The sequence below is a fragment of the Conger conger genome, chromosome 8, assembly GCF_963514075.1.
Source record: "Conger conger chromosome 8, fConCon1.1, whole genome shotgun sequence".
Taxonomy (NCBI): Eukaryota; Metazoa; Chordata; class Actinopteri; order Anguilliformes; family Congridae; genus Conger; species Conger conger.
Genome location: NC_083767.1, coordinates 6,411,177 through 6,434,063, shown reverse-complemented (window position 1 = coordinate 6,434,063; position 22,887 = coordinate 6,411,177). Strand labels below are relative to the sequence as shown.

Below are 22,887 nucleotides of genomic sequence, written 5' to 3'. Positions count from 1 at the left end.
CCGAGGTCAGGACGTACTTCCTGTGGCATTTGTGTCCTTTTCATACCTCGGAAACATATTTTTTGAAAACTAAAGGGTTCATTTCCTGCCCTGACGAGGCAGACTGGCTCTTCCCGCACTGCATTTGCACTCCGTTTAAGTGTTGGACGAAACAGGAAGCTGTTTATCCCGGTCGGACGCTGTTCTCAGCAGATAAGACCCGGCCGGTGTCCTCAAAGTTTACTCGAGCACAGTAAGGATAAGTAAAGTAAAAGTAAAGTTTCAACATTCGTTTAGTGTGAAAAAAAAAAGTGAAACGTTTCTTCATAGAAATGCACTGATGTTGTGCTCTTGTGTTAAATAGTAAAGAGATATTTGTCTTTTTGTTTTTTGTTCATTTTTATATTTTATTAGGTCTGGGTTTATGTTGTGCATATCTTCTGAAACACAACCTTTCCTCTTGCTGAAACCTGCTTTATAATTCTGTGTGTATATTCTCACTTTGTGCACAATCCTGCATACACGCACGGCCTATGGCTTTGTTCCCCTGCATTCGCTGCTAAAATCGGGGAAAAAATGTCAAAAATATATGGAAAAAGCAGTGGAAATCTGCCCTTTGCTCATAGCTACAGATGTACACTTGGGTTAAGGTGCTTTTTGCTGGCCTGTGCTCAGGTCTTTTCTGTAACGGTCACGATCGCTGGCCCAGAGCCCTTGTGCTTCAGTGAGGATCCATTAGCTGACACAGAACGGCTGAGTGAGGCAGAGCAGGCTGGTACAAAATGGCAGCCTGCTCCCTGAGTGGTGAACAATGGAGCCACTCAGGTTGCCAGTCTGGCAGTAAAAGTGCGGGTATTGTTCCCTGGGGTCCGCGCTGGCAGCCAGACTACTGCCTAGACTGCCCCCGACCCCCCCTGCCAGTTTCGCAGTGTGATTGGAGGTAATTACTGGTCTGCCGAGTGCGACTGTGAATGCGGTCCCCCCCGATCATCAGCGGAGGAGTGATATTGTGGCGCACTGCTTCTGCTGTTTCCCGCACGCTCGGCTCCCCTGCAGTCTGTCTCAGGCCCGGGCTTCCAGGCTCTGTACTGTGCGGTTTCTGCTCCCGTCTGCCGTCAGGATAGATGTGTCGGATAGCTCTTTCTCCATGACGACCAACCCCCCCCCCCCCCTTCCTCCCACCACTCACTGACCAGTAAAAAAGTCTCAACGCTAACTGACCAATAATAAAGCCTCACCACTCACTGACCAATGGAAAAGGCCGGACCACTCACTAACCAATAGAAAAGGCTGAGGACGACTCATTGACCAATAGGAAAGGCCTGACCACTCACAGACCAATAGAAAGGCATCTGTTGTTTGTCCCCCTGTTGAGCCAATCAGAGGCTTGCAAATAAGGCAGGGTTGTTCCTGAAAACTATAGTCTCGACTGGTCTTTAATTTCCTTTTTAATCTGCTAACGATGCCCTTAGCAGGGCGTTCACGTCCTGCTGATCTGCTAAATTCACTATGAGCAAATCTTTCTCTTCCTGCTAATCTGCTAACTATATTCTTAGCAGATCTTTCACCTCTTGCTGATCTTCTGATAGCACTCATTTTAGCTGTGTTAATCACGGGCATGCTCTGGTTGTAATCAGAACCCTGTTGTCTTTTTTGTTTGGCCAGCATCACGGTGGAGGAGGTCCAGGCCAACGTGGTGAGCCGTGGAGAGGAGGGGCGTGGCTTAACCGAGCGGGAAGCGCTGGTGAGTTTGGCGAAATCCGAAAAAATAATTCAACAATTGTGGGGAAAAAACACGGGCAGAAATATAGCGTATATAAGACGGGTATCATTTCAAACACATCGCTAGGAATCCTGTGACAGACTGTACTGTAAATGAACACTGATGTGCACATTATAAATAAAAATACGGTTTTCCGAGGGGTTCGTAAAAACAGAAGGTGTGATGTTGATTCCGCGCTATTTTTAACAGCATTAAATATTAAATTCCGGGAGTCCAAGTCATTCTCTGTGTAAACAAAGTGTTGAATTATTTAGTATATTTACTCTTTTAGATTGGCAGGCCCACTATAAAAGTTGGCACCTGTAGGTAGCATGAATAAGTGCTTAGAAGAGCATGCCAGCCCTTTTTTTATTGATAGAAAACTGTCTTTTACACTTAATTCACATATTGCGCGTCGCAGACACGGTGAAATTAGGCTTTTGGCCCAGGGAAGAGCCGTTTGCTTCAGGGAAAAGGAAAGGATATATCCATATCAGATGCATAGGCCTGCATTACTGATGCAATGCCAGGCAACCTAATAGAAATTCCGGTTATGCGTGTGCGAGTGAGTGTTTTTTGGAGCGTTTCTGTAGTCATCTTTAGTGCGCTGTGAGGTGGCGGTCCTGCCTCTTCGGTGCCCGTCCCGGTCCGGGCGGGCTTCACGAGCCGTCCTCCGCGTGGACGTGGGCTTCCGCTGACGTGCGCGCGTGTGTTCCACACACAACCCGCCCCCCCCCCCCCCCCCCCCCCCCCGGGGGGCTGTCAGCAGGGTGCCCCCGCCCCACCGCTGTCGGGCAGCAGGTAGCGCGCTGGGAGCAGGAGCGGAGTCACAGCACTGCCGCAGCAGCGGAAGGTTCCGGAGCCTTAGTGGCGGATCCGCTGGTGCGTGATGCCGCTGGGCACTCCTCACTGCCTGTCGCCAAGTCCGTGTGTAAAGCTTTAAAACTTTACAACTTTCTGCTTCTTTTTTTTTTTTTTTTACCCCTGAAGTCGCTTCAACAAATCAGAAGTCGCAGGTTACGCTTTTTTGGGCTTATTTAAAAAAAACACAAAAAAACTGGCGGCTTATTTTGAAGTGTAAGACGTAGCGCTTTTTTCATATTCATGCCTACTGGCCTTACTTGTTCGAAAAACGTTTTTCAATTCAATTCAATACTATGGCTTAATGGAACTGGCTGACTTGTAAATGTAGCTATTGGGTACCCCCCCCCCCGGTTTGCAATCGGTCCCCTCTCTCTTCTTTTGGGTTTCTTTCTGCTTCTCTGTCTGGGGAAATCTGGCACCACTGTGCATGCTATACCTCCATTAATTTCCTACAGAGGTGGCTACCTGTAAGGTACCGGTACCTGTAAGCCCAGTGGTTTGAGGAGAATGACACATAGTGTTATCCATATCTTAAGACCTGCCTAGTCACCATCTGAACCCAGTCGGATATTTGTGGAATTTTCTGGAAAGGCTCAAGAGACTGGATTTTGATTTTGCTTTGCCGTTGATTAAACGTAACTGGATTGACTTTGAACAGTGGGGTCGTGTTCCAGGCCCTGGAAGCCTCAGCATATAGAGAACACGCCGCCCGCCTGCATTAGCCTGAAGGCCTATGAAATGACTTTACCGCAGTGTTCCTGTTGCTTTGCTCACCGCCTTAATGTCTCGGTTCATCAGGGCACTGGAAAACATGTCTGACATGGGAAAGGGGCTCGTTTTGTTAGAGTTTCCAAGTTTATTAATTTTATAAGCCTAACCCGGGTAATACGGAGAACGAGGCCATTCCCCGTCACATTGGGAAGGCTGAACTGCCGTCAGATGTGAAACCACATTACTTTGCCTGCTGTTCCGAGTGGGGAAAAAGTCTGGTGGAACTCCGCTTCGAGTCCTGTAACAGATGAATTCGGAGAGAGGGGTCCTATTGAGTTATTTCTCTGAGATAACCCTTAATTGCAATGTAGAGAGACTTTCATTATTTCTGGAAGGATGTTTGAAATTGGGCATGTAGTGTCTGATTTCATATAGCCCTCACTCCGTGTCATTTTTGCACCTTTTTATTAGTTTTCTTCCACAATAAGCTTTAGGCGCTCCTCAGAATTTAGTTTCCACTTCAGTGGGCTAGGTAATGCAAGGACAGAGAGTTCCTCGGTAAAGCAATTTGATGATCAAGGGTAACATTTCTTTCTGCCAGCGAAGTCCTCCAGCTCCCAGCCGAAGTGTTCAAACTGCGCCTGCCTTTGCCAGCTCTCTGAATCCGTTCTGGAAACTTCCCTCACAAGATCGCGACAGATAATACCGTCTATTCCAAAAAAGCACATTAATTGGGTTTTTAAAATGTATTTTCATAAGGTGGCCGCATCAAAACAAGACCCAATTTTCCCCAGCGATAGGCAGTCTCTGATTCAAATGTTATTGGTGATGAATACAAATGAAACAGTCTTGTAGTTTAAAGAAGTTGTTGAACTGTAAGTGTTTCTTTCCTTCAAATTCTCTCATTCTCATTCTGCCTCTACAGGAATCTTTTTTGATGAGGATATTTACATTTTCTTAAGTTTAAAAATGACCAACATTAAGATTTTGTGGATTCGACATGACTATAAATATACAGAATGTTCATTTGAAAAGCATTGTTGATTAATCCATTGTTATTATACAAACTATATTATATATTTGAAACTTTTAAATTGTAAACGTAATTGCGCCATCTTATGATGCTATATAGCAAAAAGAACCTTGCTAAATGTTAGCTATCAATATTAAATTCGGGCAGCTAGTTTGAAGAGAACGAACACAAACGGGTGGAGCGGCAGACACGTTTTGTGTCCTTTGTTTTGGGCGTATTTGTGGAGTTGCAGTTTTGGACGGCCTGATGATGCGTTCCCCAATAGCCCCGGAAAGTTCTCACCGGAGACGCGTTTCACTTTCTCCTGATTTATCCTGCACAGTGGTGCCACATCCTCCGGCCCGTTTATGGGTCCGCAGGCCCGGGGAGCGCTCCAAGCCTCGGCCTCCGTCATATTACAATGTTATTTGGGGAGTAGCGCGATTAGTTCATCCGCCGTTGTTATTAGATTAAGTGTAGACAGCGGCAGATTTATAACTGGTTCGCTGCAGGTGTCCCCGAAAGTAATATCCTGTCACTTGGTTGCAATGTATTTTTATTTATTTTTTATTTCCCAGGTGTCATGTTAAACTCTGGGTCCATTGTGAAAAATCAATATTTATATTTTTACACCCCTTTTTTTTTTTTTTTTTTAGTTCAGAGCGTAACTGTGTTTACATGTCGGCTCAGGTCTTTGGTGGGTGTCTTTATTTCCTGGGCTTCACAGTCTGGGTTAAATGAAAACGGCAGAGTGCACTGAGAGGAGAACAGGCCTTCCTCTGCTTACAGGCAGGCGTGGTACAAATGTCATTTTTACCGGAAAATGGGATTTCACCGTTTTTTTCAAGACACTGTCAAAGTCATGTTGAATTACAGCATTATTTAATTTAGCCATCCCATAAAATAACAGGATTTATATGGTTAAATGTACGGTTAAATTGACACAGTTTTCGTTTAAGGGCTTTCCATTGACGACATTGCTGCCATTTTGCTGAACAGTCTCTCCTGCTGTCCTCCTTGGAGGAGAGATGACACACTCTTAATGTGTGTGCTTCTGACATACCACAGTCCTGGTCCTCTGTTTGAGACAAATATTTAGCAACAAACGAGATCAGGGCAGGGACCACCCCATTCCAGAACCTTCCATGGTCCCTTTTCCACGTACTGTTGCCCAGTCCATTCCCCAGCTCGAGAATCACCCTTCCAGAACCTTCCACGTTTCCTTTCCCCAAATACACCGACCCAGTCGCCCCCACCCCCGGCTCTGGATCCGCCCTTCCAGAACCTTCCGCGGTGGCCTGTCCGTGCCCCTGTAGCCCACGCGGCGTTTCTGAGGAGACGACAGCACCCCCCCCCCCCCCCCCCCTCCCCCCTCGAGCTCCTGGCTCTCCTCGCCATCTGTTTAATTCCAGTGACATTTAGCTCAGCCTTCCCAGCATCCTCTGCGGCGTATATATTCTAATATCTCAGTCGTCAGTCTCTCAGTGCTGTTGCGTAACCGCTCTGAACTCAGTGGTGAATCGGGTGGCGTGGCACGCCGGCTCGTCGTCACGGCGACCTTCGCTTCGGCCGCGCGCGGATTCCGACCCGGTCGAGGTCGCCGCGAACGGCGGAGTCTGGCGACGGGCGCCGTGGGGCAGCTCCCCCGTGCCCCGTCATTTTCGGCGGTTCGGGAGAGAGCGGTAGACTCCTCTCCTGAATCACAACCGTTGGCTCCAGACTATCGGTGGTGGCAGCTCATTCTGTTGTGAGGCTCATCGCTGTAGGTTAGAATACCAGTGTTTCTGTTGATGACAGACAGTACCTCTGTTGACCAGAGGGTGGCAGCAGTTCCCTTTCACAAACACATTATTAACGGATCACTTGATCCTGCGTCTCGTAATTGTTCGTATTTTGTGGATAAACTCCTTCCAGTGACCTATTGAATGCAAAAACCTTATCTTTTGTGAACGCACACACACACACACACACACACACACACACACAGAGGAAGTGAATTTTGATTGTTTGACGTGGATATGTGCTTGGTTTGAGAAGGTTTGACGAGCGTTCAGGACCGCGTTCGCCTGCTGTCACAGACCCAGAGTTGCTCCTTCCTGCTTTGAACAGAAAGTTGCGTAATGTGAGATGACAGGCTGACTCCAGAGGGGAGCTGTGTGCGGTAGGTAGCGGAATGTGTGTGTGAAGAATGTAGCCTTCATTTTGTGTCAGAAAAATGCCATTGCGGAGTCTCTCTTTCCTCTCTCTTGTGTTCAGGCAGATGGTGCTTGATGTAATTGTGTCTGGAGGGGCTTGAGGGGAGACTCTTCCCGCCAAAACCCTTTCCACTTCCTGCTTTCCGTCTTCCTGCCTTCCTCATGTTAGGTGCCACTGTGGAGGGGGCGTTCTTGTTCTTGTTCTTGTTCTTGTTGTTGTGTGGGGTGGGGGGGGGGGGACGGCAGGTATGCTGGGGGGTGAAAGGTCACGGGTAGGTCAGAAGGAAGGAAGATGTGGAACGGAATGCGTATGTGAGTTACCCACAATGCAGCACATGCTACGGTACCTGGTGGAAACAAAGGACTGGGACAGAGCCGGGGGCGCAGTCGCTGTTTCACGGCGGTTGGGGGTTACTGGTAACGAGCGGGGCCAAATGTAAGGTCAAGATATAATCACCGTGGCGATGATGCTGCAGTCGCATACAGAGAGAGGGGACGGGCGGGGCTGGGCTGGGCTAATCAGAGCTGAGCGTGATTGTGACTGAATATGCATGACCTCTGTAGTCTCTGTTGAGCCCTGTGTGTGAGAGTGTGTGTGTGTCTGTGTGTGTGTGTGTGTGTGTGTCTGTGGCTGTGCGCGCCAATGTGTGTGAGTGTGTCTGTGAGTGTGTGTGTGAGAGTGTGTGTGTGTGTGTGTGTGTGTGAGAGAGTGTGTGTGTGTGTGTGTGTGCGTGTGTGGCTGTGCACGCCTACGTGTGTGAGTGTGTCTGTGAGTGTGTGTGTGAGAGAGTGTGAGTGTGTGTGTGAGAGAGTGTGTGTGTGCGTGCCTACGTGCGTGCGCGTGCGTGTGTGTGTGTGTGTGTGGGTGTGTGCAGGTATGTGTCCGTGTACAGGTACGTGTGTGTTATGTGAAAACGCTGCATGGTAAAATGGCTGAATGTGCTTCGTTTTAGCAGGACCTCAGTAATCCCTCATACCCCACCGTGCAGGCAGAGAAGCTGAGGGGCTCGCTGCTGAGGTGGAAAATACACACACTTACGCACGCACGCACACACACGCACACGCACGCGCACACTCACCCCTCTTTTCCTCTCTTTAATCCGCTCTTTAAAATTCTACAAGCAGTCATACATATTCAGCGCATTTTAGATTTCATTCTGTTACAGAGCAAGGTTTCTGCAAGTCAATATTACTGTATATAAATATCTACCGGCTGTACAGGCTTGTAGTCATGTTGCACGTATAAGATTATCCAGCAGATTATTTTATAGAATATGAAATATGTATAACTGCCTTTCATTCAAGTTAACTTGACTTAGTTTAATCAACGGTAAGTTGCTTTGGGTAAAAGTGTCCGCTACATAAGAAATGTAAAGCCTGTAGTTTAGGGCAGCGCTGTCCATGGTCCTGAAGACTGGGCTGTGGGAAACTGAAGGGCTCTAACCGTAGCTGCTACCACAGAGCCCCAGAAACATATCTACGTACTTTACCTCTTTATTCTGAAGCTAGGTGGTCATAACTTCTCCTCACCTGCTCCCTCCTGGGCCCTGTACCACAAAGCAGGGTTTCTGAGTTAGGCAAATAACTGCACAATATGCATAAAACCCGCGCTAAGCTTTTTACTTCATATTCCAGGTTTGGGGGAAGGGTGGGGGTGGGGTATTTCGGGTTTTACTCAGAGCAGTTACCCAGCGAACTCCATAATCCTGCTTTGTTGGTTTTACTTAGTGCAGTTATCCAGCGAACTCAGTAATTCTGCTTTGTGGGTTTTACTCAGCACAGTTATCCAGCTAACTCAGTAATTCTGCTTTATGGGTTTTGCTCAGCACAGTTATCCAGCTAACTCAGTAATCCTGCTTTGTGGGTTTTACTCAGCACAGTTATCCAGCTAACTCTGCAATCCTGCTTTGTGGGTTTTGCTCAGTGCAGTTATCCAGCTAACTCAGCAATCCTGCTTTGTGGGTTTTACTCAGTGCAGTTATCCAGCTAACTCAGCAATCCTGCTTTGTGGGTTTTACTCAGTGCAGTTAACCAGCTAACTCAGTAATCCTGCTTTGTGGGTTTTACTCAGTGCAGTTATCCAGCTAACTCAGTAATCCTGCTTTGTGGGTTTTACTCAGTGCAGTTATCCAGCTAACTCAGTAATTCTGCTTTGTGGGTTTTGCACACTGCAGTTATCCAGCTAACTCAGTAATCCTGCTTTGTGGGTTTTACTCAGTGCAGTTATCCAGCTAACTCAGTAATCCTGCTTTGTGGGTTTTACTCAGTGCAGTTATCCAGCTAACTCAGTAATCCTGCTTTGTGGGTTTTACTCAGTGCAGTTATCCAGCGAACTCAGTAATCCTGCTTTGTGGGTTTTGCTCAGTGCAGTTATCCAGCTAACTCAGTAATCCTGCTTTGTGGGTTTTACTCAGTGCAGTTATCCAGCTAACTCAGTAATCATGCTTTGTGGGTTTTACTCAGTGCAGTTATCCAGCTAACTCAGTAATCCTGCTTTGTGGGTTTTACTCAGTGCAGTTATCCAGCTAACTCAGTAATCCTGCTTTGTGGGTTTTACTCAGTGCAGTTATCCAGCTAACTCAGTAATCCTGCTTTGTGGGTTTTACTCAGTGCAGTTATCCAGCTAACTCAGTACAGCTGGACCCAGGAATACATCTACTTACCTCACATGTTTATTCTATATCTAGATAATCATAACTCTTAATTATCAACATTTGCAAGTCACAAATGAGAGATGGTTTGTAATTTGCTTTAAACCAGAATAAATCACAATTTGGGAACCTTGAATAGTTTTTTTAATGTGTGTCTGAATTAATAGCATTTTAAGAATCTTTGAGCCCTGATTCCAGACTGATTCCATTTGACCTCTCTGTTTGTGCAGTAGTTTATTTTATATTCTTGCTTTGTTTGTCTGTTCCTATCAGTTCCTCCAGTGTGATGTAACCCGCGTGGTGTCAGACAGGATGAAGGAGCAGAATAAAACAGGCTGTGCAGCGATTGTTGACGTTTTATTCAGAACGGAGACGTGATTGTGCGTGTTCTCACCTTGGTGTGTAAAGATTGTGTGTTCTAACCTTTGTGTGTAAAGATTGTGTGTGTTCTAGCCTTGGTGTGTAAAGATTGTGTGTGTTCTAACCTTTGTGTGTAAAGAATGTGTGTGTTCGAACCTTCATGTGTAAAGATTGTGTGTGTTCTAGCCTTGGTGTGTAAAGAGTGTGTGTGTTCTAACCTTGGTGTGTAAAGATTGTGTGTGTTCTAGCCTTGGTGTGTAAAGAATGTGTGTGTTCGAACCTTCATGTGTAAAGATTGTGTGTGTTCTAGCCTTGGTGTGTAAAGAGTGTGTGTGTTCTAACCTTGGTGTGTAAAGATTGTGTGTGTTCTAGCCTTGGTGTGTAAAGAATGTGTGTGTTCGAACCTTCATGTGTTAACATTGTGTGTGTTCTAGCCTTGGTGTGTAAAGATTGTGTGTGTTCTAGCCTTGGTGTGTAAAGAGTGTGTGTGTTCTAACCTTGGTGTGTAAAGATTGTGTGTGTTCTAACCTTGGTGTGTAAAGAATGTGTGTGTTCGAACCTTCATGTGTTAACATTGTGTGTGTTCTAGCCTTGGTGTGAAAAGATTGTGTGTGTTCTAGCCTTGGTGTGTAAAGAGTGTGTGTGTTCTAACCTTGGTGTGTAAAGATTGTGTGTGTTCTAGCCTTGGTGTGTAAAGATTGTGTGTGTTCTAACCTTGCTGTGTAAAGATTGTGTGTGTCTGAGATGCTCGCTGTGTTCAGCACTGAATGGCTATCTGTGTGTGTTCAGGTTTTTATATTATCTTCCCAGGGGGAAAGCCAGGTGAAACGTAGTGTAGTTATTCTGGGCCCAGAATGTGCGGTGCACTGTCCCTGCTTAAAAAACTAACACATACAGGGGGCTCCAGAAGTATTGGCACCATGTAATAACAATGAAGAAAAAAGGCTGCATATAATAAACAACACAGGTAATAATTTGTATGTTACTGTATGTTCGAACATAAGGGAAAACTATAGCTGTAGTTGCTGTATTTACCCTGTAAATACTACGTAGATAATTAATGGCACATAAAATATCGAGGATTTGTACGATCACCTGTGTGTTTGTCCATCTGCCTCTCACTCACTCTCCCTCTCGCCCTTCCTCCCGATCCCCCGCTCTGTGATCTGGGCAACTGTAGAAGTCATGGGAAGGTGTGGGGTGAAACTTCTTGAAAATGATCGCCCGTGAGTCAGGGAAGAAAGGATTCAGATTTAGGGCTGCTGTGGCGGCTCCTGAGTAAGATGGAGGCTCCTGAGTGAGATGGAGGCTCCTGAGTAAGATGGAGGCTCCTGAGTAAGATGGAGGCTCCTGAGTGAGATGGAGGCTCCTGAGTAAGATGGAGGCTCCTGAGTGAGATGGAGGCTCCTGAGTGAGATGGAGGCTCCTGAGTGAGATGGAGGCTCCTGAGTAAGATGGAGGCTCCTGAGTAAGATGGAGGCTCCCTCCGTCAGCAGGAGGTCCGGGCGGGCCACGTTATGATCTGAGCTCACTCCTTTAAATTACCAGTCTTTCATTCTCTCTCTCTCTCTCTCTCTCTCTCTCTCTGTCTTTCTGCTGATAATTTTAGACACGGCGTCGGTGAGTCATTCGAAAAGAGAGAGGGGGAAAAAAAAAAAACAAGCGCATGCAAGCGGTTTTACAGATCAGCTTTAATTGGTGTTTTTCCAAAACTATTTGTCAAATATAACATCCCTTTTTTCCGGCAACGCTGACGGTGTCGAGCGTTCAGCCGCATGTTCTTTTCAGCGTGTGAACGCTCGCTTTTTACCCTCCTGGGAAAAGATGAGGGGAAAATAATGTACAAAAAAATTAAGTAGTTAATTTACAGCTTGTGGGTGAGAATACGTGTGATTTAATTAACGGCGGGCCTGTGAGAACAGCGTCTGTCTCCGCACTCGGAGCCTCCTCTCCCGCTCACGAGCCTGGGTCAGGCAGGTCATTAAAGTTTCACGTGTTTGGCTTTTAATGATATCTTAATGATGCCAATACACACATCGCAGTCTCATAGAACGCAGGGGAGAGGACTTCACTGTGTCACTGCGCGCGTGGAAGCTCTCTCTCATCGCTTATGTAAATGAAGGAGGGGAGTTATACCCTTCATTTATGACACACAGCGTTGTGTAACGTGTACAGACCCCGGTAATGTTTACTGCAGTTTGCCAGCTCTGTAACCCACTATGGGCTTGTGATCAAATGTATAACATTCATACAATCGACGCGATTCTGTTTTTATTTCATTTCCAGTTATTTTATTTCAGCCTGTTGTGTACTCACAGATGTGTCGATGTTAACGACAGCTTTTACCATTCGTACTGTATATATGATTAATTTTTTTGCCATCATATAATCTAATTCTTTTGCAGTCCCACTGAAGTTGCTAAATTCTTAAATGGAATGTACTCAGTGACCATTATGAAAATAAAACCAGCACATTATATCAGAAATACCGTGTGAATCTGTGGATTCTGCAGCGTTTTGTGCCGTGTATTTAAATGTGTTCTGTTCCGAGCAGGCTGGTTGATCCGGTCAGGCCGGTTCTGGAAGGTCATGTCGAAAAGCCGGAATGATTTCGGTCAGGTTCAGCCTCGGAGAGGGATGGGGAATGCTGCTCTGGTTTGAGAAATGGAAAGTTTGTGGAACTGTTTGTTTATTAATATGGAGGAGCGGTTCGGTGAGGGAGAGGCTCTGTGCCTGAAACAAGCCTCCCCTTCACAAGGGCGCATTAATTCCCAGGGAAATTTAAATCTGCAGATTCACACTCCACAGATTTAAATTATTTATGCCACATTTCCCCAAAATTTCAAACCCGTTCATTATTTTTCCAGCGGAAAATAAGTGTGTAAATAAATATGTATGTGCTACGTGTTCTGGAGCACCCACCTGAGCGTTCAGAACCGGGCTGCTCTTCTTCTGTGGTGGAGGGCCTTAATTAGCCAATTAAACGGGGGCCTGATTAGATGGCTGCTTTGAGAGCACTGGAGTGGGGCTTTGGACAGGAGATGTGTTTAAAATGCCACTCAGCCACTGATTGGCCAGGAGATGCGTTTAAAATGCCACTCAGCCCCTGATTGGCCAGGAGATGCGTTTAAAATGCCACTCAGCCACTGATTGGCCAGGAGATGTGTTTAAAATGCCACTCATCCCCTGATTGGTCAGGAGATGCGTTTAAAATGCCACTCAGCCCCTGATTGGCCAGGAAATGTCTTTAAAACACCACTCAAACCCTGATTGGACGATTTCTATGTAATCCTGCAATGAATCATAATCAGTGTGGTGAAGGACTCAACAGCCCTTATAGAATAATAATATAATGCATTTATTTCAGTTGAGTTATTTAATCAAAATGTAATTAAATAAGTGCAGTGTGCCACAGACACACAAACACACGCCCACACACACACACATGCATATGCAGACACACACATGCACACACACACACACACACGCATACGCAGACACACACACATGCACGCACACACACACACACCCGCAGACGCACACATGCTCATACACACACACATACGCAGACACACACACATGCACACACACACACGCACACACACACACACACACACACACATACCCGCAGACACACACATGCTCACACAAACCCCTGCAGACACACACATGCTCACACACACACCCGCAGACACACACATGCTCATACACACACACATGCACACACACACACACCCGCAGACATACACATGCTCACACACACACCCGCAGACACACACATGCTCATACACACACACATGCACACACATACACACACACACACACCCGCAGACATACACATGCTCACACACACACCCGCAGACACACACATGCTCAAACACACACACATGCACACACATACACACGCACACACACCCGCAGACACACACATGCTCACACACACACACATGCACACACATACACACACATACACACACGCACACACACACATACACAGACACACACACCCGCAGACACACACACATGCACACATACACACACACCCCCGCAGACACACACACACACACACACACACACGCTCACACACAAACGCAGACACACACACAAACACACATGCACACACACTCCTCCCGTGCGGTGGGGGTCTCAGAGAGGGTCTGGGCTGCACAGCGTTGGTCTCTGTTTCTCCCACAATGCCTCCCTGGCCTGACCTTTCGCTCACATTATTAGTCTCTATATCTGATAACATTTCCATTTTTCCATTAGCCTGTAAAGAGTAGCGCACTGTTATTCCCATGGCGACCTTTGGGTCTGTGTTCCTTAGTAACGTTGGAATCGCAGGGTGTGGCTGAAGATTGATTAGCCGCAGTACGGACACGTATGCAGGTGTTGTGTTGAGTGTTGAGGCTAAACGGGCCTTTGGTCTGTGTTCCTTAGTAACGTCGGAATCGCAGGGTGTAGCTGAAGATTGATTAGCCGCAGTACGGACACGTATGCAGGTGTTGTGTTGAGTGTTGAGGCTAAACGGGCCTTTGGTCTGTGTTCCTTAGTAACGTTGGAATCGCAGGGTGTAGCTGAAGATTGATTAGCCGCAGTACGGACACGTATGCAGGTGTTGTGTTGAGGTGCCCTGTGCTGGAAAAACCTGTGTGTTTGTTTGCGCGTGTGTTTTTGTGTGCGCGTGTTTTGTGTATAGTGTGTGTGTTTGTGTGTCTCAGTGGCTGTGCAATCCTCCAGATGGAGGCTGGCTGGCGCTACAGGACCGTGTGTCCTGCTGATCAGAATCAGAGCGCTCTGTAATCACTGTTTCTGCATCTCACCCCCCCCCCACCCCCCCAAAAAAAAAGACACCGCCCCCCAATTTCATGTTACTTTGCCGGAGCGCTGGGAGTACGGGAGAAACGGGCGCCATGTTTTATTCAGCCGAGTACCCAAGCAGCTCTGCTCCGCGGGCCTGGTGATCTATCATGGCGGGGGCGTGGCGTCGCTGACAGAGCGGAGACCTGCAGCGCGTGTGTACGCCTCCCCCCCCCCCTCCCCCCCTCCCGCGCGGCTGACATTTATTAATTAAATATGCTATACTGCCTCAGGACCAGCCTTCAGCCCCGTCTCCAGACGCTAATAATTACATTGGCATTTAGCTCCGCGATAAACCGTCCCCATGGCCTGGGTGAAATATCTCCCCTGCAGATCCATACCGGCCCGGCTCGTATCGATCCCCCGCTCCCTGGCCGGCGTCCGCGCGCTGCCACCAGCTCCGTTACGTTCATCCGCTCTCTCCAGCGCGGAGCCGCGGCGCGGGGGTGCCCCGCTGTCAGGTCCGTTTAAAAACCGAGCGGACGCGCCCAGGCCCGGTCTGCGCTGAGCTTTCAGTTCATCGGCAAATAACGTCCAGGGTCTTTGTTCCTGAATTAAATATGATTTAATTTATCGATGATTTCGGCGCACCGGGACCGACCGGCCCAGGAACATGGAAGCGTGCGATAGCGGCTGTCGACAGAGAAGTAGTGCCGGTGTCCCTGTGCGCCTAATCACGGCTAAACCCCCAACGCGCTGCACAAACACGCGTATCCCTCCACACGCTCCCGTCTCCCCGCGTTATGTAAATGCGCGGTGTGGTTAATATCAGGATGTCCTCTTCCTGACGCACGCGCGGACGTTACGAGCCGGGAGCCGGCTTCTCGGGGGGGATAGTCCCCTGATTCATCAGCGTGTCCGCAGATGACGAACGGTTAACCACGGGTGATTATAGCCCCCGCTCCCGCAACGAGAAGCGCTCTGTAAGTCCAGCGGTCTCTCGTGGAGGCACAGCGGCTGTCTCTCCTGCTGTGAGGCGGGTCCTGAGTGAGGGGCTGAGTGTGGGGCTGAGTGTGGGGCTGAGTGTGGGGCTGAGTGTGGGGCTGAGTCAGGGGCTGAGTGTGGGGCTGAGTGTGGGGCTGAGTGTGGGGCTGAGTGTGGGGCTGAGTGTGGGGCTGAGTCAGGGGCTGAGTCAGGGGCTGAGTCAGGGGCTGAGTGTGGGGCTGAGTCAGGGGCTGAGTGTGGGGCTGAGTGTGGGGCTGAGTGTGGGGCTGAGTGTGGGGGTGAGTCAGGGGCTGAGTGTGAGGCTGAGTGTGAGGCTGAGTGTGAGGCTGAGTGTGGGGCTGAGTGTGGGGCTGAGTGTGGGGCTGAGTCAGGGGCTGAGTGTGGGGCTGAGTCAGGGGCTGAGTCAGGGGCTGAGTGTGGGGCTGAGTCAGGGGCTGAGTCAGGGGCTGAGTGTGTTTCTGTCTGTGTGCGCACGTGTTTCTGTGTGTGTGTGCATGTCTTTGTGTGTGTGTGTTTCTGTGTGTGTGTGTGTGTGTGTATGTATGTGTGTGAGTGTGTGTGTGTGTGTTTCTGTGTGTGTGTCTGTGTGTGTGTGTGTTTCTGTGTTTCTGTGTGTGTGTGTGTGTGTGTGTGTGTGTGTGTGTGTCAGTAAAAAGCATCATCAGTCTTGTGCTCTGAGACCGATACAGAGGTATGTATCTTCTGCACTGGAAGATTCATGAGGGTGATTTGGATTACTTACCGATTACCTCTAAGTATGGGAGATAAAAGAATAATGTGTCCTTTTATACGGAAACTGACTGATTAAGAACAAGTCACGATGGTTTTGGGAGTACGTAAATCACTCACTTCAGAAATAGTTCAGTGTCTAGAGTGCTCTCTAACTTTATCAGCGGAACGTGTTTTACATAACTGTGACTTTCTCATTCAGAACGCGCTGTTTCTGAACCGCCTTCTCCTCCTCCTCCTTCTCTTTCACTGAAATAAATAGTTATTGTGACCAAAAAGAGCACAAATGTAGAAATAAAAAGGTTCAAAGCTGCGTGATGTCAGTGTGGAATGGAACACTTTTCCAGCGCCACTGGCATTTAACAGCTGCAGTTAAACCCAATAAAACTGTGCCTGATGCAGTTTGCTGAAGAAAGTTTGGAATTATTGCTACAGTCTAATCTCAGCGGACATACTGGCTGTGTGTTTATGTACAGCATAGTACTTTATCTTGGTTATAATGGGTTATAACAGGTTATGACAGGTTATTAAGTATATTAATATATATTGTATTGTATGGTTATTGATATATTTTGTATTGCCTGCACAGATGCAGTCTGAATTGTGACTGAATTTCATTCTGTCAGCTGCTGACAGCCGGTCTAACTCAAGAGCATATTTCATCGCTGGATACTGATTGATATTGATTACCGAAGTAAATTTGTTTTTATTTTGATTCGCTTAATTTTTCTCCTTATTCATCTCATATTGATGTTGTCGCTGTTGTTTTTTTCTTTCAGTCAAGTGTAAATCTCCCCAGATGGATAAAGCTGTGTATTTCCCATGGGCTGCAGAATACGATATTAGGCTTTCCTAAGTGATAATTGAAGAAATCGGTTGCCTGATGTACAGTAACCATACAGCTCTGCAGTATGCCCAGAGAAAATAAAATAGGGATGAGATGATGGTAATACCATTAGGAAATGGTGAACAGCTCCACCAATCACAGAGTATGTTGGTAACAGTGCAGATGCTGATTGGTGGATACTTCTAGGCTACGTCCTGGTCATTCCCTGGGTTCCTAGAGGTCCTAGACATTGGTGAGGTCACCACACCGCACTCTGTCATTGTCAGATTTAAAATGGAAGCCAGAAATGAGCTCCACCAATCAGGGATAATTTTGGCAACAACTAATTGAACAACGCCGACAGTGATTGGTGCATACTTTTCATGTCCCCACGGGGTGAGGTGACATCACAACCATCTTATTGTGACATTATTTTCCCTGGGAACTCCAACATGGATCCTGCAAGTACGAAACTGGAAACTAGTTGACTACTAGTCAACCTCTGCATTTTTTCTGTTAGTCGATCCAAACATACTCTTCTCTTGCTTATATTCTAGATAAGGCCGATCATCCTTGCTGAAAAATAATATGAAATTAAAAGTCATGCTTAATAAATGCAAAATCAAAACTATATCGAAACAGAGCAGCAAGTTGCATTTCAGCATGTAGCACGGAACCAACGTTGAAGTAAATGTTCTAATACAGTGTTAATGTAATTTTGCTTGGTCTTTAAAACTTAATTATTCTCTTCGTTTCTGAAATGTAAACTTTCACATTTTCACTGAAGGCAGAGGGACCAATTTAACACCGCTCCTGTCTGTTGTTGACTTCAGCGGTTCTGTGCTAATGGATTAGCATGAATTAGCATGACGTGAACTGCAGCGGCATGCTGAGGGACCCGGACCGCTTCTCATCGGTGGGCTTCCGGAGGATACCCACAAAAACAAACCCGGCAACACGTTTCCGCTGCTCGCAAAAGTGTGGGAATACTTCATAAACCCTCCTCATGCAGGGGAATGTCGAACTCGGCATTACTGAACACCAGATGGTACACACACACCAATCCCAAGCAACCAACAGGCGGGTTACTTATTGACTCCACAAACAAAGTTCTGCAGTATTTGGAAACTGAACTTTGTTTGCACACTTGACAGTGAGGGCCACCCTGGGGAGGTTGATGGCGGCACCGGAGCACTCTTCCATTTTAAGTTCTTTTTAAAGTTTTGCTGTGCACCTTGCTCCACAACAAGCTCGATAGATATTGCAGACATTTTTTTTTAAACATTAGCGGTCGGTATTTGTGCATGCGAGGAATGGCTGTTTGAGAGAGCGTGTGTGAACGGCTCTCTGCTCTGTATCCGGGGGAATGAGGCACAGAGGTGGCATGAGGCTCTCACACCTGTGACTTCCCGCTCTGGAGAGTTCATTAGCAGGTACACACACAGTCACGTCCTCCAGAGTGCCTGATCACCACCTCATTTTTAAACAGAGCGGCTTTTTAAATATGCAGTAAGTCAGCTGTTTACAGTGGCTTATTTTTGGGGTTAAAAAGGTGCACGAAACATATGTTGTTAATCAAATAAGCTTGATTTAGCTGTGATTTATTATCTTTTTACACTTCTTCACGGTATTTTGCAGTTTAAAAAAAGAAGAAAAAAGTGTTTTAGCGAGTCCTGCTTTTAAGTGTAAATTGCTGTGTTCAAAGCGCCTGGTCTGTGTGTGTGTGTGTGTGTGTGTGAGTGTGTGTGTGTGTCTGTCTGTCTGTCTGTGTGTGTGTGTGTCTGTGTGTGTGTGTGTGTGTGTGTGTGTGTGTGTGTGTGTGTGAGTGTGTGTGTGTGTGTGTGTGTCTGTCTGTGTGTGAGTGTGTGAGTGTGTGTGTGTGTGTGTGTGTGTGTGTGTGTGTGTGTGTGTGTGTGTGTGTGCACGCAGTCGGCCGGTCTTGGCCAGCTCTCTCTCTGCCGTGCGTTCCCGGTGTTTAATTGCGCTCGGAGCAGAAAGGTCAGCTCACCTGTGCGCTGGAGGTTACCTGCCCTGCGGCTCTCCAGGCTCCACCCCGAGGCCAGCTTCATATAAATATACACAAACCTGTTTACACTCCTCTCCCTCTCCCTCTCCCTCTTCCTCCCTTTCTCTCTCTCCCTCCCCCTCTCTCTCCCTCCCCCCCTTTCTCTCCCTCTCCCGCTCTTTCCATCTCTCTCCCTCTCTCTCCTTCTTTCTCTCTTCCTCTCCCTCTCACCCCCTCTCTCCCTTCCTCTCCCTCTCCCTCTCCCTCTCTCTCTCTCTCTCTCTCTCTCTATGTCTAATGTGCATCCTCATGTCATCCTCATCCTCATCCTTCTGTGGAGCAGCATACGCCAGTGTTGTCATGTCAAAGACATCTCCCCTCTTGTGTGGATTATAAAGGGGTTGAAGGTGCTATAAAAACTCTGTGAAAGTATCAAATCGCACAGTCTCAAAGTAAATCCATGCAATCCGTATGAAGGAAATGTGCGTTTAAACAAGCCGTTTCGACTTCCGTGAAGTTGTGACATCACAATGATCATTTGCATATGTCCGCCCTCAGCGCTGCCCACCATGTAGCCAGAACAAATCCAAGCCCTCGACACTCAATCCAATCACAACAGATATGAAGGAGTCCTAACGACACAGTCACTAAAACAGCCCGTGTGCTTGGTACTGCTCATGAGAGGCACTGGAGAGTGAACATGTAAAAACTGGATGAAGATCGTTTTTGGTACTTGAAATGACACAAACACATCTTATTATGGATATCGGGACCTAAAATAAAACACTGCAAAGGTGTCTAATATGGGACCTTTCAGTTCTCTCAGGTCCAGTCCCCAATGGAGCTTAACTGGGCTACAATAATTCTGCCTCTGCATTTTAGACTAAAACAAAAGCGGGTGAAAAAAAGCCTTATGTGCCCCATATACAGTACCGGCTCGTATTTTATGTATAATTGAAGCTTGTTACGGTCAACACTCTGTGCAGTTCAGCTGTAGTGTTATATAATGTAATGAGCTGTCCGCAGCGTAAATTAGCTGTACTGCTTACCGTGGTATTTTTAGGGGGTGGGTCCTAAGATGGATGACATTCAGCAGTGGATGTGATTGTTAGCTGTGGACTGGGTTTGCGCTAACAGGGCAAGTCAATAGGGTGTTTTTAGATATCATTAGCTGTGAGAGTGCCGCGTTAGCGCTGTGGGCTAGCTAGTACAGCACTTTGTCTGTTGGCTTTGAGAGAGTTTTGTGTTAGCGTTGTGTGCTAGCCGGTAATGACCTTTGACTGTTGGCTGTGAGATATTTTGCGTTAGGAGCCATGGGCTAGCTGCTAATGCATTTTCATTGTTGGCTATGAGATTGTGTTTGCGTTAGCGCTGTGTCCTTCGACTGTTGGATCTGAGATAGCTTTGCATTAGCACTGTGGGCTAGTAAGCGGTAATGCACTGTTAGCTTGCTGGGTGGATTCACATTAGCAGTGTTAGCGGTGTTAGCATATTAGCGGTTAGCCATTCTGAGCAGCGTCTCTCCATTTGCAGACATGCTAGCCGGGACGCCGCCAACGTGGGCGAAGCCCCTCATTAGCCTCTCTCTCTCCCCTCTCCCCAGGACCTGCTGGGGGGCCACCGCCAGGCCGACCTCTCCCTCTTCCGGGAGACGCTGTGGAGGAGCCTGAAGAGTGACAGTGGGGTGAAGGTGAGCTCATCACTTCTGACCCGCCTCGTCCGACAGCTCCCCGCAGCCCCCCGAACACCCACCGCCTGGGGAGCTTAGCTTCCAGGACGGCTTCCCCTCCTCTGCCCCTCTCCAAATCTGCTCCTCCTCCGAAGGGGTTACCTGGAAACCTAACCCCACCTATACCCCGAAACACCTGAATCCGAAACATGTCGCAAGACTCAGCGGACTGTTGCGTACAAAGAGGATGTGCGCAGTGTCCGTGTGTTGGTAATGAATACAGAATTTGGTTGCGGTTGGTTAGTTGTGTGCTTGCCCAGGCTGCTGGCTCTCTCAGTGCGTGGGATACCGAACGCAGCTGGCCTCTTCCCGAACGGCGGGATAATGAAGAGGGCGCTGAACAGAGTGCGTCCGCTGGCCTGGGGGGCTCCGCGGTATCGCCACGGCAACACAGAGGTGGCGGTACTATCCGCTCAGTTGCTCTCCGCTAGATAAAGCTCAGCGGGACGTTGAGTCGCTAACCGCTGCGCGCGAGAGACCGCTAACCGCCAACCGCTAACCGCTAACCGCTAACCACCAAACGCCAACCGCTAACCGCCAACCGTCGTCACTGAGCTACGTATGTGTGGCAGTCATTACAGAAATCAACCTTGTTTCTTTATTATATTAGTATGTATTATATTATTCAAATGTTTTGTGCTGATGCATTGAGCCCCTTCCCCCATCTTAAAATCTGTTTTGTAATCTGCACCTGATGGTTTAGCACCTCCAAAACGGTTGATAATTTATGTTGATAATTTTGTGTCATGTACAGTGCAGACTTGCATTGTAATGTCAGCCTTCTTTACATTTGTTGATTAAAGTTTTCACCATTAGCCGAGTGCGGTTTATTTATAACGGCAGGCGGTAATTGAAGAATGCGATCGAAGTTCAGCTGCATTACGCGTCTAAATTTACCCGCTCTGCCGAGTCCGCCTGTCTCCAGGAACACCTTCCTCATCTGTCACACTAAAGGCTAGAATCTCTAATATCTCTTCCTGGTTTTAATTAGACCTCTCGGTGTCTGGTATATACGTGTCAGTCATGTGTGGTGATTCACAGGCCGGGTGGGGTGTATTCAGCCCCCGTTAATGTTTAATAAGGTGCTGTTTATGGCGCAGCTCGAGCCCGCCCTGGTGCCCGCTCTACCCAGCGCAGAAGCGCAGAGCGCCTGAATCGGGCCGGATAAGAAAGGAGATTAGAATAATAACGACAGAGGCGACCTTTTCACTGCGACTCAAAGGAAGTGTGTGGGCCGGCCTCTAATTGTGTTTCCTGTTCCCGACCGCTCGCCGATAATTCCCCCACCCCTCCGCCCGCCCGCCCGCCACAGCGTCGCGGCTTATGCAACACGTTCCTCTCGCGCTTTTCACTCCTGCGGTAAACACCAGTAATGACTCACGGACGCACACGACCCCATTAAAAACGATGATTATTATTATTTTTTTTTTATAATTCAATTTATTTTCCCGTTGTTTATTTATTTATTTGGGGCCCCCGTGATGAGGCCCGGGGGCCGGCTGCCGTAATGACTCTGATAATGACAGAACAGGGAGGCGGAGCGGGAGAGGCTCGCCGTGCGATCGCAGAGGGGTGTCTGATAAACGCTCACGACGTCGACGCTGTAAGGGAACCGAACGCTCTCCTTTGTGGACCCTAAACGCTCTCTCTCTCTCTCGTACGTACTTCCGGTCTCCGGGGAGCCTGCATTTGAACAGTGAACCGTCCTGAGTTTGGCTGACCGCTGCGCCACACAAAATGGCTGCCCTTCTTCAAACTCCTTATTCCACCTCACGGACGCCGTCCGCGGAGGTTAAACAGGCGGCGCTCCATATTTAACCGCAGAAGCTGGAGACTTTGTCTGCAGTTCTTTTCGCAGTAGGTTTGGAATCAGGTGCACTTTGTTGCATTAATTCAAGCAGAAGTCTAGAAACACGAGCGCTGCTTTGTAGCTTTTTTTTTTGTTCGGTTAGGATGCTGCTTCATAGGACTCCGAGCTCTTTGCTGAAACTCTGGCCCAGAGAGGATCCAGGGACATGGAGAGGGAAGAGGGAGGTTAACCCGGGACAGTTCCGGCAGCGAGGTTTTCAGTGGGTTCCCTGGTGTTCCATTAGGATCCTGGAAAACGGAGCTTTCTACATTTGTGTAAATGGAATGCCCATGCCGGGGCACTCTAAAATGGTGGGGCTGAAAAACCCCCGTGTCAGTACATTTAGCTAACCCCCCCCCCCCCCCCCCCCCCGGCCTGTTTAAGTTTTTCTTACTTTATTTTATTTATCATTT

The 22,887-nt window shown here is 47.8% G+C and overlaps 1 protein-coding gene across 3 annotated transcripts in view; it reads left to right on the top strand.

Moving 5' to 3' along the window:
* Window positions 1-22,887, top strand: part of LOC133135385 (glucosidase 2 subunit beta-like) — a 133,708-nt gene that overhangs the window by 24,329 nt on the left and 86,492 nt on the right. For all 3 annotated transcript variants that reach the window (XM_061252345.1, XM_061252347.1, XM_061252346.1), the window contains 2 exons: window positions 1,645-1,723; window positions 20,500-20,586. In XM_061252345.1, the coding sequence (XP_061108329.1) occupies window positions 1,645-1,723; window positions 20,500-20,586 (166 nt within the window). The remainder of the gene's footprint in view (window positions 1-1,644; window positions 1,724-20,499; window positions 20,587-22,887) is intronic.